Below are 18,788 nucleotides of genomic sequence, written 5' to 3' on the forward strand. Positions count from 1 at the left end.
AAAATACGTGTATTTGAGAGAACTGCTAAAGCCTTTACAAGAGATTGGCTTTTTTGAGTTTGAGATCGATGAGAATATCGTTTCTCCTCAGGAAATTAAACCCAATTCTGTTATAATATTTGATGATATTCCTTGTCACGACCAAAGTGTCATTAGAGATTATTTCACTCACGGTAGGCATAAAAACACCGATTGTTTCTTTATTTTTCAAGGACATTCTTCTATACTCAAGCGACTTATCAGGGAAAACGCCAACCTTCTGATTTTATTCAAGCAAGACATGATGAGTTTAAAGCATATATATAACGATCACTGTATGTTGGACATGTCATTTGAATAGTTTAGAAATATCTGTGTGTACTGCTGGAACGAACCTTATAATTTTCTTGTGATTGACAAAGATTGTGAGTTAGATAAGGGCAGATATAGGAAAAACTTCGTTTCCTTCATTTATATATAATATCCCAAAATGGATAAACGCCTAGCGACGGAGCTAATAAAATCAAGAAACGCAGTTAGAGAAAAATATCAAAGGCTAAAACAAGCCGCAAGTGAATCCCAGACGCAACTCGAACAAACCTATAAACCGATAACTCAGCCTCTGCAGCAATTAATTTCATCAATAAATTAAACGGATATCAAACAAGAGCCGTTTGAAGAAAAAGAAAATATTAAACATGAAGTGTTAACCTCGACGCCTACCAAAATAATGGAGAAAAGAATCGGAAAAACCCCAATCTTACCTTCAGAATTGCCCTCATTTTTTGATACCTCCTTTCCGTCCGTATTTTAGAACAAACTAAGCAAGCTATACAGGATTACGTCGACACTCCCGCTTACGAGCAATGGTTGAATGACTTTAATAAATTACCACGAACATACATTGATGACAGCGTAAAAGATACCCAACATATATTTGACCATAATTATGGTATCGTTCATGACATAGAAAACGATAAATTTTTTCTGGGCTTAACCCAAAAAGCTGTGGAAATTGTCGGTAAAGATGTGAAGGTACAAGGTATTACATACCCTGGGACTTTGGGTTTGTATGAGTTACTTTTCAAGAAGGATAAGCACGACTGAGAGTTAGAAAATTATTTGAGTAACAACCGCTGTCATGACTATTAATAAATTTGGTACACACATTAATCACCACCTTAACGAGAAATACGATAATTCAATGAAGGAGTTGGAAAAACATTTATCCAAAATAGAAGAGCTTGAGAAGACATTTAAGAGCTATCAGGCAGATATCAATTCCCAACTTAATAAACTTTTGCCACAACAAATCCGATATACACAATGGGTGAACAAATACAATACGAGTTTGGACCAAATAAATCAGTTAGCGACAACAACTAATGAATGATTTAAAATGATGTTTAATTCAAATTGAAGGGCAATCGACAAAGTAATGAGCAGTGAGAAAGCACAACTCGTCCGAGAGCTGCACAAGCCGGCACGCAGAAATTACGCGCGTCGCAGAACTATAATACGAGGGCTGGATGATTTGTGGCAAGCGGATTTGGCTCAGCTAGACCGATATGCGAAACAAAATAAAAACTTTAAATTCATCCTAGTCGTGGTCGATTGCTTTTCAAAATACGTGTGGTGTCGACCGTTAAAAACAAAAACCGGTGTTGAAGTTACCAAAGCGTTTACCCAAATTCTCAAAGAAGGACGCCGGCCGCAAAATCTGCAAACTGATCTCGGCAAAGAGTTTTATAATATCCATTTTAAAAAAATGACGGGTAGGTTTGACATAAATCACTACAGTACATATAGCAACGTGAAAGCTGCCGTAGCCGAGAGAGTTATACGTACTCTCAAGGAAAAATTATTTAGATATTTTTCGTTAAACGGCACCTACAAATGGATAGATGTTTTATCCTCTGTTGTCTAAAAATATAACAGTAGCGTGCACAGGACCACCGGAATGAAACCTAAAGAAGTGAACAAAGATAACGCGCCTAGTTTGCTGAAATCAGCGTACAGTCACTTGAAAATTGTAGGACCATCTAAACTTAAACTGGATGACGTTGTAAGAATCAGCAATACCAAGCACGTGTTTAGCAAAGGTTATACTCCCAACTGGACCACGGAATTGTTTAAAATCGTAAAAGTGTAGATTACAAATCCGGTAACTTATCTGTTGGAAGATATGAAGGGTAAGCCTGTAATGGGCGCTTTTTACCAGGAAGAATTGCAGAAAACCGTTAACCCTGACGTCTATCTCGTCGAAAAGGTGTTGCGCAAACGAGGAAATAAGGTTCTCGTGCGCTGGTTGGGCTTGGACAAGTCACATGATTCATGGATCGACACCGCGAATATCCTATAAATTTCTTCTATTATTTTTGATTTTGTGAGCGTCCGAGACAGACATGGAACAAATTGTGTTGCCGGATAATTTTTTAAATTTATTGCAAGAGAATGGTTTGATGGGTCCACCGCCTTCGCAGCCACCAACAGATATTCCAAAACGTAAGCGTACTGCTGCAAATTCACGAGTTAAGAAAATAAAAATTGAATCTCTACCGCAAGCACAAGGAGAATGGTTCGAGGCGTTCAAAGATGACATCGAAAAAAGGGTAGTTTGTGAGGCGTTCAATTTGAAAAAGAATTTGGAAAATCAGCTGATGCAATGTGAAGAAGGTATCCAGCAGCTCGAAACTCAGATAGCAGTTGTTCAGGCCGATCTCCAAATACTGCGCTTACGTGCGGAAGAATACAAAGCAAAAATCGGATATTTCCAAAATTTGGCTCCAGGACATATTGTATAAAAATGAAAAAATATTCAGTAACTGTATTTTGATATAAAAATAAAATCGCGTTAAAATATTTTCATTTTATTTCAAATGTTAGCCAGGACGCTTTTGGTCAGATTTAAATTAGGTCTAAAATATCTATGGAACAGCTCTCGAACAGGTCTAGGACAGCCTTAAACAGGCCCAAAACCTCTACGGAACAGGTTTCTACAGGTTCGACACAGATATGGACCATTTTGCTTCTTTAAACAGGAATGTTTATTTCGCATTGCGATCGAACAATTATTTTTGGTGACGCAAAGTATAACATACTGACAAAATGAAATTACGGAGTGAGATTTTTTTTTTTGCGTTTTTGTTCGCGTCGAAGGAAATGCGACGATAAACTCGATGTCGAAGGAAACGCATGCGGTAAGAATATCAAACGTTTCGATTAAACCATTTTTTGTGTCGCAGGAAAACACGTTTGCCGTTCCTAAGCGGTTTAATATGAAAGTCTCGTTTAAAACATTTTTTTTTTTGCGGCGAAGGCAGGCGACGCGATGATCTCACCCGCCAAAGTTTAGTTTAAACATTTCGCAAAGCGATGATGTCATGCATCCGCTGCCGCACACCGGCGACGCGGCGGGCAATGATATCAGCCAGTTGTCAAACGCGACGGCGGCGGTACGCCTGAGTCATCGCACACAATCGCGCTGCAATTTACATTCACGCCGCAACCAACGGTCGAGTTTCGAAGCGAAGCGGCCTCATACGACGACGGTTTGGTTAGGTTAGGTCGCTAACTACGACCAATTTTATCAGCGGGTCGCGTTATATTGCGCAATTCTCGCCAACACAAATCTTAATTATTCTAAAGGAACGTTCTCGAATGTAATTTTAAATTCATTACCCCAGAAAAATTGGCTTAATTAACAAGTGACCGCCGCCATAGTGAGACTTCATTCTTTGGATTTTTGTTTGTGTTTCACCACTTAAAAAAGGTAAGTGTCAAGTAGAGATCTGGAACAGTTGGAGAGTGAGACGCCTATTCCTCGCCGCAAATAAAAATGTTCACCTGCGAATATTGCAACCGCTCGTTCAGCCGTAAAGACCACCTGGCGAGACACGGGGACTGTCGCGCAGCAGTACAAATTTGTGACGTTTGCGGCGGGATATACAAATCCGAGGGGGCTCTCCGACGCCATAAACGCGAGAAGCATGAGGTTCCCAAGGCGAAAAGACCCGCCGCCGCCTCTATTGCTGCAGACGAACCCAAGCGCCCGAGACTTGACCTACCGGAAGGTAAGGATTTTTGATATTATATCCCAAACAATTCTCATATTGTATTTTATAGCTTCGATATCATCATCATTACCATCATTCACGCGCCATTGTACGCAGTGTAACTTGACCATTCCTGCAATGAGATGGCAAGGACACTTGCGTACTTTGGCTCACCGCCAAAAATGCAGCGTGGTGCAGGAGCCAGGAGTAGAAATGATACAGACCTCCTTCCGTAACCGCATAGTTACATACCGTCTGGCGTCCACCGTTAACCCTACCGACGTTAAGGGCTTCTTGGACCACCTTAGGTCCAAAATCCTTACGTTGGTAGAGTCGCACGTCCGACGCTACGGCAACGTAAAAGTCGGTATGGAGCTATTCGGAAACTTCCTCTTGCAGACGAAGGAACAAGAGGAGGTCAAGTCCTTCAATACCAAATATCGGCTGGTGAGCGGAAACACCGATCTGGAGGAGCTATACGTCCAGTTCGTCGACATCTTGGCTACCAAAGCGTCCGAGTTTCAGGAAAGGGACAGCGGTATGATTCATAAAAATGTATATTCCCGAACTAATTTCTTTCTCTTTTTTACAGGCTGGGCGTTGGAGGAACTTCTCCATTTAGAAATAGGGATTAACAAGTACAATCCCCTAAGGGCGTCGTCCTATGTTAGCCTGCCCAAGGAAATCGAAGCCAAAAAAGCTGTTTTGAACTTGCAAAATACGGTCGATCTTGGCTGCTCTTCACCCAATTCACTGGACAAATAACGCTAACAGGGTCAGTAACTATGTAGAATTTCAGAACGAGCTGGATTTTACAGGTATCGATTTTCCCGTTAAACTTAAGGACATATCCACTTTTGAACGACTTAATGAAATTTCGGTCAATGTCTATGGCCTCGAGAGAGTCTATAACAAAGTCCGTAATGATGTTGAGGTCGTTGGTCCTTTGCATTTTACTGAATCTCGTAAAGAGAGACATGTAAACCTATTATTAATTAGTAATGACTATGGAGAAAATCATTATTGTTTAATAAGAAGTATGTCTCGGTTGGTTTTAAAACAATTAACTAAAAGGTCCTCTACAAAGTTTTTATGCGATGGGTGTTTGGTTTATTTTTATAACGAAGAAAAACTAAAGCGTCATAAAGAACACGACTGCACTCACATTTCCATCAAACTTCCGACCACCGAATTGCGCAAGGATAAATACGGTAAAGATGTTCCCGCGAATAAGCTGAAATTTGAAGAATTTGAAAAGAAATTAAAAGTTCCTTTTGTTGTGTACGCGGACTTTGAAACAGTCATGACTCCTTTACAGGTGGAAGGCGAACCGAATCCCGACAAATCGTTTATCGTCAAAACTCATATTCACGAGCCTTACTCTTTCGCCTACTATGTCAAATGTGACTTTGACGATTCCCAGTCTACTTTTAAACAGTACAGAGGTCGGGGCGCACACAAAATTTTCATTGAATGGTTGGAGAGCGACTGCAAAGCGCTCTACAACAAGTTCATGAAAACTTCCGTGCCCATGACCACTCTATCGTTTGAACAAGAGACCGGCTTTCGAAACGCTGCGGCTTGTCACATTTGCGAGAAGCCATTTAATGCAGAGGACGAAAAAGTAAGGGATCATTGTCATATGACGGGCGAATTTCGAGGTGCGGCTCACTCCACTTGCAACTTGAATTTCAAAGTTGCGCGGCACATCCCTGTCTTTTTTCACCATTTAGGTTTCGACAGTCATTTATTTGTAAAATTTATGGCTGAAGAAGGGGAAAAGATCGATGTCATCGCCCAAAACAAGGAACGTTACATTTCCTTTACGAAACATGTCCTAGTCGATAACATTGAGTCGGAGAAAGGAGGCAAAGGGAAAAGGGTATTTCTAAAACTCCGATTTTTAGATTCATTTCGATTTATGGCATCCAGTTTGGACAGATTGAGTCGAAATTTGAACGATAGTCAGTGTCGGGAAGTCAAAAAATTTTTTAAAAATGAACAAGAATTTCAACTTATTCGACAGAAGGGCGTTTTTCCATATACGTATCTAGATTCTTTTTCAAAATTAGACGAAACCAAACTGCCATCGCACGAGGACTTTTATGACTCCATGCGAAAGAGCAACATAACCAGGGAGGATTACAAGCGTGCCTGGACTGTGTGGAATTTGTTCAAATGTAAAACTTTAGGCGAATATTCAGATATTTATTTAAAATCCGACGTTTTACTTTTAGCCGATATTTTTGAAAACTTCAGAGAGGTGTGTCTGAAAACGTACGGTCTGGACCCGAGTCAGTTTTATACGACACCGGGTCTATCATGGACGAGCGCCCTGAAGGCGACAAAGGTCGAACTGGACCTGTTGACCGACGTGGACATGATACACTTCTTGAAGCACGGTATCCGCGGAGGAGTCAGTCAGTGTAGTGTGAGAAAGGCCGCGGCTAATAATAAATTTTTACCTAATTACGACCCTTCCAAACCTATCTCTTACGTCATGTACTTGGACGCTACCAATTTATACGGGGCGGCCATGTCACAATACCTCCCAACGGGAAACTTCGAGTGGTTGGAGGAGGGCAAAATTCAAAATTTAGATATTACGCGTATCCCCAACGATTCACCTAGGGGCTATATTTTCGAAGTAGATTTGGACTATCCGGAAGTGCTGCATGACGCACACAACGAACTGCCTTTTTGCCCGGAATCCATCGTTTCGCCAATCGCGAAAACCAAAATGAGAAAACTTATTCCAAATTTAAACAATAAACGTAATTATGTATTGCATTATAGGAATCTGCAACAGGCTTTAAGCAACGGTTTAAAGCTTGTTCGCAACCATCGCGTTCTTGTTTTCGATCAATCTCCGTGGCTAAAACAATACATAGACTTGAATACGGCGATGCGTAATACAGCTAAAAATAAGTTTGAAAAAGATTTTTTCAAACTTATGAATAACGCTGTGTTTGGAAAAACGATGGAAAATGTGGACAAAAGGGTGGACGTGCGGCTCGTTTCCCATTGGGAAAATATTGGGAAAAGGTTGGGGGCAGAAGCGTTAATCGCGAGACCTCTCCAGATCGAAAGGACTAAAGTCGTATATGATAAGCCTATTTACGCCGGATTTTGCATTTTGGACATATCCAAGACTCTCATATACGACTTTTTTTACGGCTATCTAAAGGCTAAGTACGGCGACAAAGCCGTCTTACTCTACACCGATACCGACAGCCTCGTTGTCCAAATTTTTTGCGAAAATTTCTACGAAGATATGAAAGAAAATTTGGACAAATTCGATACTTCTAATTACTCGGAGAACAACCAACACGGCATTCCTGTAAACAAGTCCGTTCTTGGTAAAATGAAGGACGAGTACGCAAGACGGCCGTTGTGGGAATTCTTGGGTACGGGAGCGAAAGCTTATTGCGTAAATGTGGACGGCAACGAGTTGACCAAAAAGGCCAAGGGCGTTGCTGACTCGGTCAGCCAGCGCGAACTTAGTCTCGACGACTATAAGCGCGCTGTCCACGAGGAAGGCACGCTAATCTTGCGCCAAATGTCTTCGTTTCGCTCACATTTACATGATATGTACGTCGAACTGAAAAATAAGGTGGCGTTGTCTTACGCGGATGACAAACGACATCTTATACCCGGCTCAGAGTACACGCTAGCTTGGGGCCATCGAAATTTAGTTGGTTCAAAGGACAGCGGGAAAATCACTGATTGATCGACCACCAGATATTTCTTTTGGCAAACTAATATGTTACGATTCCTTTAGATGATTGTAGTTTATATTTGTGTTTAATTTATGTATCTATTTATGTCCATATATGCTATTTATATATGCATATCGTTCGAATATATTTATTAATATGTGTCTATCCTGATGGGGTTTTGTATATGATTAATAAAACAATTTGTTCGATATTAGTGTCATTAAACATCTTTTTCCCTGTTGCATTTTATTTAATCCGCAAAAAAAAATGTTGTCAATAAATTATTATATTTTAAGCGACCTCGACGACCTTTTATTAGTTGAATTCTCTTATCGTCGCCGCCGCCGCGAAATCGTCGTCGGCTAGGCTCGACTAACGTAGCGCTCGAAACGGGTTCGAGGTTCGAATCCCCCGACCGCGCGCGACACACCGGTCGCTTTTTTCACCTCGCGCAAAAATACGTCAAAACAAAAAGGCACTAACGCAAAAACTACCCCTAGCGGGGCGAAATTGCCAAAAAGGCACTAACGCGAAAGCTACCCCCTACCCCCCATTAAGGGTGACATCTGGCGATCGAAACCTGAGCTCTTAATGGGCGGCGACATCTCTCGTAGAATGGTCAAACTATTTTTTTTTTTTCGGTTGCTTGGGAATCTGTAAATTTACAATCACAAAATCTCCCCCGGGGGACGGGGGATGGTCAAGTCACGAATAATAACTATAATATAACTATAACTAACTAACTATAATATAAGCTAACTATAATATAAGCTTTTTCTTGGATATTTTTAAGAAAAATAACGGTGGTTTGCAGTAGGTAGGTTCTCAACCTAAGCTGCTACGGAGAATCTGATTTCCAGTCAGACAACCGACAAGCGCCGACCAAATCTATTTGAAAATCGGAATATTTTTGATTATGTAAAAAACAAATTGCATTTATGTTAACTGACAGGCCAAGACTAAACCTATTTGAAATTTAAAATATTTCCGAAAAATAAATCGCATTTATAATATAGGGATATAATATTTTCAAATTTTATGCCATCAATTCCCAAGAGAAAATCTTCTCTTATTTGGTTAGCTGTTAATTAAGAAAGGATATTTTTAGGCAAAATATTCGTCGCTTAGAGTCAGTAGGTTTCTAGTCACATGCCTTAACCGACAGGTCAACACAAATCTATATGAATGTCCAAATATTTCTGATGATGTGGAAAATAAAATGCATTGACAATATATGGGCATCACTGTTTCAGGATTTTACGCACTCAATTTTCGATTCAAAATTTTCAATTTTTAGCAAAACAATAGTTGTTGGCTGTCAGTAGCTTTCGAACCTACGCTGCGATGGACCATCTGATTTCTTGTCGGACGCCTTAACCGAGAGGCCAAGACTAAATCTGTTTGAAATTCGAAATATTTTTGATGGTGTGAAAAATAAAATGAAATTATAATCTACAGGCATCATTTTTTTTTTTAGGATTTTATACCCTCGATTCGTATAGTGGACAAAATCTTCTCTTACTTGGTTAGTTGTTATCTAAAAGAATGTATTTTTAAACAAACCTTTTAAGCAAACATTTTAAAATAATAATTGATTGTAGTGCTGTTCGCCCCACCTTCAGCAAAAAGGACTTGCCTCGAGTAGCTCGCTGATGATTTAATATACAAAATTTTGACTTTGAAATGGAGCACTGATCCGAAAACAAAATAACACACGTTGATACATTATCGAGAAATATTGAAATCTCTAATGTTTTCAGAATAAATTGTTTGGATAACTGGATATATTAAACTACATGCGGAAACAAGGGAAAATAAAGCTACACTTATACAAACAATCCCGGCAGAGTAATTAAAAACGACACATGGTCACAATAAACTTCTAATACCTCAATTATATAGGTTTAGGTTTATGAGGAAATACCATGATGATTGGCCACATCGGATTGACGACATGTGAAAAACTAATAAAAAGTTAAGTTTAGTATCACACAATGACGAAGTTCAAAAAAAAATAGTATTTAGTTTTTTTAAGATGTTATCAGACCAGACATTAACTTTACATAAGAGAGGTTTTACGGAACAAATGAGTAGCATTAATTATCACTAATGAACTTGAAAACAATGATAAAAAGGTAATTCAATCTTTTTTTATAAAGTTTTTTGTTGATGGTTGTGAAAATAATTAAAAATATTTTGTGTTAGTTTATTTTTATAATACGTTTTATTTTATAATTAACTGTGAGTCTCTCAGGAACTCCACATTAATTTAAGGTAATCTTTTTTGATACTTTTGTAACAATAAGTACTAATAAATAAAAATTATTTTTTTAATTTTATTTTCAGTTATTAAGATAAGAACAAATAAAAATTAAACATAAAACTATCATAAATCTATCAAGTACGACATGTTATTTTAAGATGGTCGTTCTATGTAATATCTCTATTTCCACTCACGAGAACTTAAAATATACTTAGTCGGTATTTTCTGCGTTCACACTGTATGTGAACTGCAAAAAATGTTCAAATATATTTAGACATATCTCATGCCATTTTGCAGAGCAGCAGGGGATTATAAACTCTCCCAATAGATATAGATGTTTTTTAAAAACTATCCTGAGAATTTGGCAATACTGTAAGTTCTATTTGAATGGAAAATAAAGCAACTTTTTTCCAAATTAATCGACTTCGTCATTTGACAGAATAGTAGGTATCAATAGTGCTATTAGTTAAAACGGACACTCTCGTGTATACAGTGTGTCACACTTAAAAACCATACACCCTTGTAAAATGTTTGTTTATGACTAATTTAGACTATTGTGACACATATCTCGCCAGCAGTTAAGCAAGGGTTTTTACTTTTTACAAAAGCTCTGAAGGAGTCAACAGAATGATTGGCGACGAAACGTTAGCAAATTTGACTGAACAAAAACCGACGCAGGAGGAATTTAGAAGTTTTGTAAAAAGTATTACAGTAGCCTTTGGAAGTTTCTTTAAAAAAAAAAAAAGGAAGGCATGCGTAATAACTCCACGATTTCGAAACAAAGTAGTGTGTATTTTCATCGGTTTTCATAAAACTATTTAATAAAAGAGAGGGAAGGGAGAAGTACAGTAAGGGATTTTTTTATAAATAAATTGGCAACGGATTCTTATATAGGAGTTCTTAGAACCTATACCAATTTTTACTATGTTTGAATACAGGTTGTTGTGTAGAACTCTCAGAAACGCTCTAAAATCTTATGTTTCTTATAACATCATGGTTAACTGGGACTAATTTTTGATGTCAAATATCGAGAAGGGCAATTAACAAATTCTTATTCCGGACTACATAAAACCTAACCATACTAATTTGCATGAAGTTCAAATACAGGGCGCTCGAAATATTGCGGGCACCTAGCTTAAACATTACTCCTGTAGAATGTTTGTTTGTGGATCAATTTTCATAATTATTTTTTGCTTGATAGATCTTATAAGAAAGTCTTTTTAAGGGACATTTAATGTTTTATTAGTAAACGTTAGTATTCGAAAGATGTAACAAAATTAAAACATAAATTAGAGAGTGAATTCGATTGTCCAATATGCGCTTGTCCCTGGCAAACTTGGTTTTACAAAGGAAGTAGTATGCCGACGTCAATCAATTGATATTTCTGTTATTTTCATTATTCAATACAACGTTGTAAAGTATATTTAGTTCACATCTAATCCTCTCCAGTCATATTTAATTTAAGGAAGACCGTTAGTGTCAGTGAAATATATTCAAAAAATAGAATTATCAAAGTTGAGTCATAAACAATAATTCAACAGGAATAATTCTTAAGCGAGGCGCCCGTGATATTTCGAGCATCCTTTATTCGAACTTCATGGAAATTGATATAGTTAGGTATTATGTAATACTCAATCAGAATTGGTTGACACCACATTCTTAAGTCAAAAATCAGTCCCAGAACAGGAGGTTTTCGAGAGATCTATCCAACCTACGAAAATTATCAAAATCAAATCGTAATCAGCGCAAACGATATTCAAAAAACGCTATTAAAAATATATATTGGTATATTTGAGATCTAAATACTTCCGAACAAGAACTCGTTGCAAATTTATTTTTTTTTAATCTCTGGTTCTCTCTTCTCTTTCATTTGTTAAATAGTCTCAGTTGGCTATGACTTTAAGTTGAAGCAATAATCAAAATAATATTTTAGTGGATTGTTCAGAGACCTATTCAAAATAGAGAATATGGGTATACAAATTAGGACATTTTCTTTTACACAATGATGATGATATAGATATTCTATTTATAGTTTTGAATAAAAAATGTTACACCCGTTATAAGTGTGCGTTATACAAAAAGTTTTTCGCAATTTGCCAACGTAAACCATAAAATTATTAAGACTATATTTCCATATTTTTGTTGAAATAAACCAAATAAATTGTTATCTTCACTATTTCTACTTCTTTTTGTTCAGAATCACTCTTATTCATTACGTTTTTTTCAGAGCAGTAGAGTACGTCTTGATTTTTGACACAGCCTCCATCAAAAAGTAATTATGACCCTTATATCTATTTTTACTGGGAAATTCCAACAAAAAGGCTTGAAAACGAAACAAAGGAAAACACCGTAATTTACGTCGGATCAGAAGAGGGATTAAATCCAAACTGGTTGCAGTCGTCCGCGAAGAATATTAAGGACCCTAGCTTGCAACAATGTTGACTAGTTCTAACGAATTTTTGACCACATATCTAGGTTTAAAGCAATAGGAGACTCTAAAATATCTTGTTGCAGGTTTAACTGATGGTGCAGTTATAATTACAGATTCATCACAGCCTAATATCTGCAGGTTTTCTTATCAATATAGGGCAAAAAAGCCGCCTTTAACTATAATCTCTCAACCATTTGTCCCTAAAAGGGGGATTTAAATTGATATTTGCGGGTTTAATCCAGATTGCGGTACAATAACTGGCGAAAAAGCCCATTTTGACTGGAAACTAATCGAAATCGACAAGTGAGATTTTAGGCTCTTACCTCTCATCTGATATCTGTCAACTGCTTGCCAATATGTTGTGCAGTTATCGTTATATTTTGTGCAGAAATGTTCTTAAATATGCCTGGATATCTTTGAAAAAAAATTAAAAGCTGATGAATGTGTGGCTTTATTTTCTTTTCCGAAAGATATTAGTCGTGAAATACTTATATACGTATTACCAATGTGTTCTATAATTGTTACTTTTTCACTAAAACAAATACATTGCGAATTCACACCTACTCATTATACTGTTATTGTGTTTAATCTTCTCATCCAAAAACTAAACTTTGCTGTAAAACAGACTTGTTGTCAGAAACTACCTTGAGGCCTCAAGGCAACGCGTGTTCACCGCAATGTTATTTCTAAAAGCTCGCAAAAGTATTTGTGATCAAGATACGTTTAAGGCAGCTCTCTCAAAGTGTGCAAAGTGCTATTACGGATATAAAAAAATATACTTTATTTTTGAAAACTTTACCACCCTGTATTTCCAAAATTAAGAGGTTTAGAACATATGAGTATTATCTATTCCTAACCGCTGCATCCGCCGATTGCCGGCGGAGATTTGATATCTCAAGATCTAAGCCTCAGATATCTTCTTTGCCAAACCAAAAAAATTCGATTTTAGTTTGACTGGTATACGAGAGATGTCAGCACCTTAAAATTCATATTTTGGGAGCGAGGTGGGGTCATTAATCACGCCTTCGTTAAGTAAATGGCGATCTACAGAAAAAAAATGTTTTTTTGCTATACTGTTTTTCTCGGTATTACGTGGGTCGGGGAGAGTCGTTAGAGAAATAAATTGAAGGGATAAAATCGACTGCCCCTTCGCGGGTTATGCGCGTGCTTTCCCCTCGACTAATGTCGCGCTAAACGAGCGTAGGCTATGTCGCTGCCTTTAAATAAAGCACACATTTTGTTATTACCCACTTTTACGATGGCAATTACGCGCCGCGACCTAGGATATCGCGCGACTCTGAGATAGTTTCTTACCTCAAGATGTTACTCGCGGTTAGTTTTTTTCTCGCGGAGCGCGATTACTAGGTCGCCGAAATAAAACACAATACCAACGAATACAGATTTAATGACACTTATTAACCCAAAAAAATGCCCTTTCAGGAAGACAAATATCAGCTTAATAAATACAGTAGAATTTTTCTGGCTAAGTTTTGGTATAATACAATTAATTATAGTGCAAAAATGTTTTTGAAGTTTAACTTTTAATTTACTTAGCAACTTCCCTCATTTTCAGGAGCGTTTTTTCACTTAACTCGCTGATTCAGATATGGTAGAAAAATGGTTGCACAAATTGAACAGAATGTAGAATTAGCAATTTTACCCAGAATTCGCAGATTTAATTAAATCAAAGAACACGCATGTAACCGGTTTCTCTTTAAACTTGTTTTGCACATATTACACATAGCAATTTAAGCATACTTTGTTGCACTTTTATCTCCATAACAGTGACCTTAGTGTCACACACGTTGATAATTAAGAAATTTTTTCTATTGGCAAATATTGTTAACTTCTTTTGCAGATATTACTAACTACAATTAAGCATATTTTGTTGCACTTTTATCTCTATAACAGTATCTCATAATTAAAAAGTCTGGCTATTTTCAAAAATTTCTATTTGTATAAATTCCGAAAACCTTTCGTAAAACAATCATTCAGAGTGAAACGAACGAGCTATCGATTTTTATTTCCTAGTCCACCGACAAAAGCAGGCCATCAGATAAAATGCTGGTGGTTTTTCTGAAAAACTTATTTAGTTAGTCTCTATTTTTATTTTATTTTTTCAACAATGTGTTTGTATATAACTTTCTCTTTTTGGTGAGAAGAAATATTTAAATGCTAACTTTCAGATATGGGAGGGATGTAAAATTTCAAAGCGACGGTCGGGTACATCTTTACCTTTCGTACTTGCCGAAAAATGAAACTGTGGATCGAAAAGTTAAGGCACTTCCGGTCCGGTACCATAGAGTAACGGTCGACGACGAAGAGAACTTTGCCCTAGATGAAGCTAGAAAAGAATAGAAAACAAGTAGGGATATCTTTTATGGAAATATACGACAACGATGCCTCCAATTCGATTCTCAAAAATATAACCATATTTAAAATAAAACATGAAATTCAACATAAACTTGGTTTTATTTTTTAATCTGCGGTACGAAACAATTTATACGGATCTGTTCCTACTTGTGAAGATGGGCGGATCACTGAATTTTTTTCAACTTGTATAGGCACTTTGATAATAAAAAGAAACAAGTACCCGTCACTATATACAATAGAATCCATATGTTCTGTAGGTCTGTCTCAAAATTGTTCTTATCGCTGCGGTAGCTGGAATTATTGAAAGCAATTGTTTGCCATTCGCCGTGGTCGCCGAAACTGCGATCAAAGAAAACCAAACGGACTTTGTAATTTAGATGCTGAGCGATGACGTTTATCGTTACCATTAACTGTCATGGGATTCAGCTGACTCCATACTTCCGGCTAAACGCCACTGATATTGTCATTTTTAAAACAAACGTAAGCTTCGATCACCCCATTGGGTTTATTTACATAGAACATATTCTGTACCACCGCTGTTAATAAAACGTATTGAGCACTTAACAAAGCCAAGTTTCTCCCTATATTGAAGCTTTTTAATTTAATTTACTACTTTTTATAACACTCAAGCAAAGTGAACATTTATTTTGCGGACGCACGGGCCCGTCGATATGAGTCCTACTCTCCGGTCGATTAGAGTGAATAAAACAAGGCAAATGAGTTTGCAGGTTGAAATTGTTTTCTGCTGATCGGATAGACTCATCACTTAAGAGTTGATAATTAATTTTAATTTGCTCGCTCTACATTATACTGTTTTATAGGTTAGCGGTCGAAATAAAATTCCAAATTTTGAAAGCACATTTTTATTGTTATTTTCATATAGGAATTTTAGGATATAACTAATTGAATAATAATACAGAGTTTCGTGAAGCACACATACGTAATCTACCACTCATATGAAACGTACACTAAGGTCGATCCAATTCAAATTTAAGCGGTAGTCAAAGGTTAAAAATTTTGTTTCCGCTTGCCCTCTTAGGTATATAATGTCCTCTGTTTCAACGAACCGCGTAATCAACCCGTCGACAAGGTTATATCCTATAAGACTAGTACTATATTTTAATCCACGGTGAAAACGCTTAAGCCAGCGAACGCTGCGCTTATTAGCGTGAGTCAACGTTAAAAAATCTCTCCCCGACTTCATTATATAGTGGGACATTTGATTTCCGTCGTAAATTGCAATTTCTTCAGCGGTGAAACCTTCACCGTCCTTTACATTAAACCCTTGTATATCTAATGCCACGATAGGCATGATGCCAACTGCCAAAAATGTACTGTTTTCCCGATATTTATGGAAATTTATTTCAACATATTATTTGCGAATGTGGTTTTAGAAACCGTTACATTTGTTTTACTATTTTAGTGAGCGCATTGTAACTAAACACTTTGTCATGTAAAATGAGACAGTATACCGATGTATCGTTTTTGATCTTAGCATTAGTTTCAAATTCAATTCGCATTACCACAGAACCAGTGTGTATTGACTCTCTTTGATGGGAACATTCGATATGTGTAATAAGACATTTTTCTTTAAAATGCTGCGGTGTGAAAATTGGCTCGTGTCAAAATGGCAAAATATTGAATGATAGAATTTTTGGTATACTTTATTGGCATAACAAAATTCATTGTAATTCACTTCTCGACATGTGAAGATGCTAATTATTTATTTTAAACGAGGGCTGGAACCATATAAGCAAAGTGCAAAGTAGACGCATTCGAATCTACATAAGCAGTTTAAAACTAGAACCAATGCACTTTTATGCCACCCATTCAAAAGTTTATGTATATGGAACACAAGGTTACCACATTGTGTTTTGATTTTACGAACCATTGTTTATGAATTTCAATTTAAAAAACAATGGCGTTCCCCCTTTAGTGTTATCTGATATTTTATATATGTTTTAGCAATGCCGTTCGCTTAGTTTGTCAAGTGAAACCAGGTTTGTATGTTTTATGCTTAATGTGCTCTTTGCGTTTTCAATTCCTAATTTAATGTACCTAAGGTGTGTCCCACCCTTGCAAATTCTTTGTTGGAAATTTTGACTGTTTGAGTATTTGTAATATTTTGTCCGGTGCCGACCAAAAGCTAATTTGGATTTTTGATCCCTATTGTAAATCCGATACTATATATATAATAATAATAATAATACATTTATTGTTATAACCATCAAAGTTACATAGAAATAATTACATAACCAAAGTTAAATAAGTGAAATAATGGTCAACAATAGGCCTTGTTAGGGCAGCCAACTAGAAGTTCTAGTTACTGTTTAGGCCTCCATTTAACAGCGAAAATATAATAATAAAAAAATTCATAGAATTTATTTGAAAGCGCCAAGCGTAGATACACATAATTCTAAAGAAAAGAAAAGAGAAGAAATAGAGGGGGAAGGAATGGAAAGGGGCACATATTTTTTAGAAGAGCTTAATATTAGTGCGTACGTAACAACTGCTTTTTGAAATTATTCCTAAATGTTGAATTGGACTGATTAATATTAAAATTAGTTAATGCAAATGGCTGTATTATAGGAATATGATCTTTTAAATAATTATTTGCGGTGACGGGGTATAACTAGTCGGTGTCTTCCACGAAAATTCAAATTGTGTATTGATATGTTATGAGTAATTTCTCTGTAAAGATAAAAAGGTAATTTTGTTTTAAGAATGTTGAAATAAAGAGAACTCATTCGTAATTTGCGTCGAAGGTGCATATTAAGCCAACCCGACGCAGCAAGGTACGGGGAGATATGATCTCTCCTCCCTACCCCATAAATTAGCCTTATACAGGAGTTTTGAACCTTCTGGACACGGTAACGATCGGACGCATCCAGGCACGGTCCGTACACAGCACTGCAATGATTAAATTGTGACAGAACAAATGATTCACACAGCTACTTACGAGTTCCCTGACAAAGTACATGTCTATTGCCATAAATTAATTTTAAGTTAGCATAGGCAACCCTTAGTTTATTAGTAATATGTTCTCTGAACCGCAACTGCGAATCAAGAGTGAGACCCAAGCTTTTGCATGACTCAGAGAGTGGCAATTTTATGTTATTAAGTTTAATTGTTATGTTATACTTTGCATGGGTTAAATGATTATCATTTCCAAAGAGTATTACTGAAGATTTATTAGCGTTAAGCTTTAGGAGGTGATCTGTTGCAATGTTAAAAAAAATTGATAAATCAGTATTCATGACATCCTCCGCGGTAGCTATTTCTTGAGGAAAAAATGAGTAGTAAATTTGAGTGTCGTCCGCATAAAAATGACAGTTGCATTGGTGGAGGGCTCCAATGAAGTTAAAAGTAAAAATAGTGTACAACAAGCCACCAAGGAACCTAAGAACGATGACTGCTGCTGATTGTAGACAACCCGTTGTGTCCGACCTGACAAAAAGGAACACAGAAACATTCAAGCATCTTCGGAGAAACCAACGTAATGGAGAATGACCAAGAGAATGGATCGATTTATCACATCAAATGCCTTACCAAAATCCAACAATATTAAAGCCGTTATCTTTAAAACGTCAGTCGCTCTAAAAATGTCATCAGTAATGTCCAGCATGGCACTCTCACAACTGTGATTAGGTCTAAAACCAGTAGAATATGATTAGAATTTAAAAAGTTTACCATTTGATCGTTCATAATTCTTTCAAGTATTTTAGATAGAACAGGCAATATGCTAATTGACCGCAGGTGACTAACTAAATTCGCTTGGATTGTTTATTTTCGGTAAGGGGATGACTTGTACCCGCTTCCATGTTGACGGAAAGTACGAATTGAAAATACACTCATTTATTATGTGCGTAATGTATGGGGCAATATATGGACAGCAAAGAAGTATTAATGATATATTTATATCATCATGGCCAGCAGCTTTAGATTTTATATTTTTCAGAATGTTGAGA

General features: G+C 36.8%; 2 protein-coding genes across 3 annotated transcripts in view; both read left to right on the forward strand.

Annotated features, from left to right (window-relative positions):
* Positions 1-3,354: 3,354 nt before the first annotated feature.
* Positions 3,355-14,727, forward strand: LOC132707618 (uncharacterized). 2 transcript variants are annotated; one of them, XM_060679525.1, is made up of 4 exons: positions 3,355-4,052; positions 4,105-4,572; positions 4,627-4,809; positions 14,634-14,727. In XM_060679525.1, exons 1-3 carry the CDS (start codon positions 3,818-3,820, stop codon positions 4,797-4,799), a joined length of 876 nt encoding a protein of 291 aa, XP_060535508.1. In that variant the 5' UTR covers positions 3,355-3,817; the 3' UTR covers positions 4,800-4,809; positions 14,634-14,727. The 2 variants fall into 2 exon arrangements, with proteins under 2 accessions (XP_060535508.1, XP_060535507.1); XM_060679524.1 differs by lacking the exon at positions 14,634-14,727 and having other exon boundaries at positions 3,356-4,052; positions 4,627-4,812.
* Positions 14,728-16,801: 2,074 nt separating this feature from the next.
* Positions 16,802-18,788, forward strand: part of LOC132707290 (aminopeptidase N-like) — a 112,527-nt gene continuing 110,540 nt past the window's right edge. The window contains exon 1 of the mRNA XM_060679082.1: positions 16,802-16,820. The gene's annotated coding sequence lies outside the window, so the exon portion shown is untranslated. The remainder of the gene's footprint in view (positions 16,821-18,788) is intronic.

Source organism: Cylas formicarius, unplaced genomic scaffold (genome assembly GCF_029955315.1).
Source record: "Cylas formicarius isolate icCylForm1 unplaced genomic scaffold, icCylForm1.1 PGA_scaffold_9__14_contigs__length_23061073, whole genome shotgun sequence".
NCBI lineage: Eukaryota > Metazoa > Arthropoda > Insecta > Coleoptera > Brentidae > Cylas > Cylas formicarius.

Bases quoted from the DNA above. Each gene is read 5' to 3' on its own strand.
- LOC132707618 (XM_060679525.1), top strand. From the start codon at position 3,818: ATGTTCACCTGCGAATATTGCAACCGCTCGTTCAGCCGTAAAGACCAC. The intron at 4,053-4,104 runs GTAAGGATTTTT...TGTATTTTATAG, and splicing joins GAGACTTGACCTACCGGAAG to CTTCGATATCATCATCATTA. The intron at 4,573-4,626 runs GTATGATTCATA...TCTTTTTTACAG, and splicing joins GTTTCAGGAAAGGGACAGCG to GCTGGGCGTTGGAGGAACTT.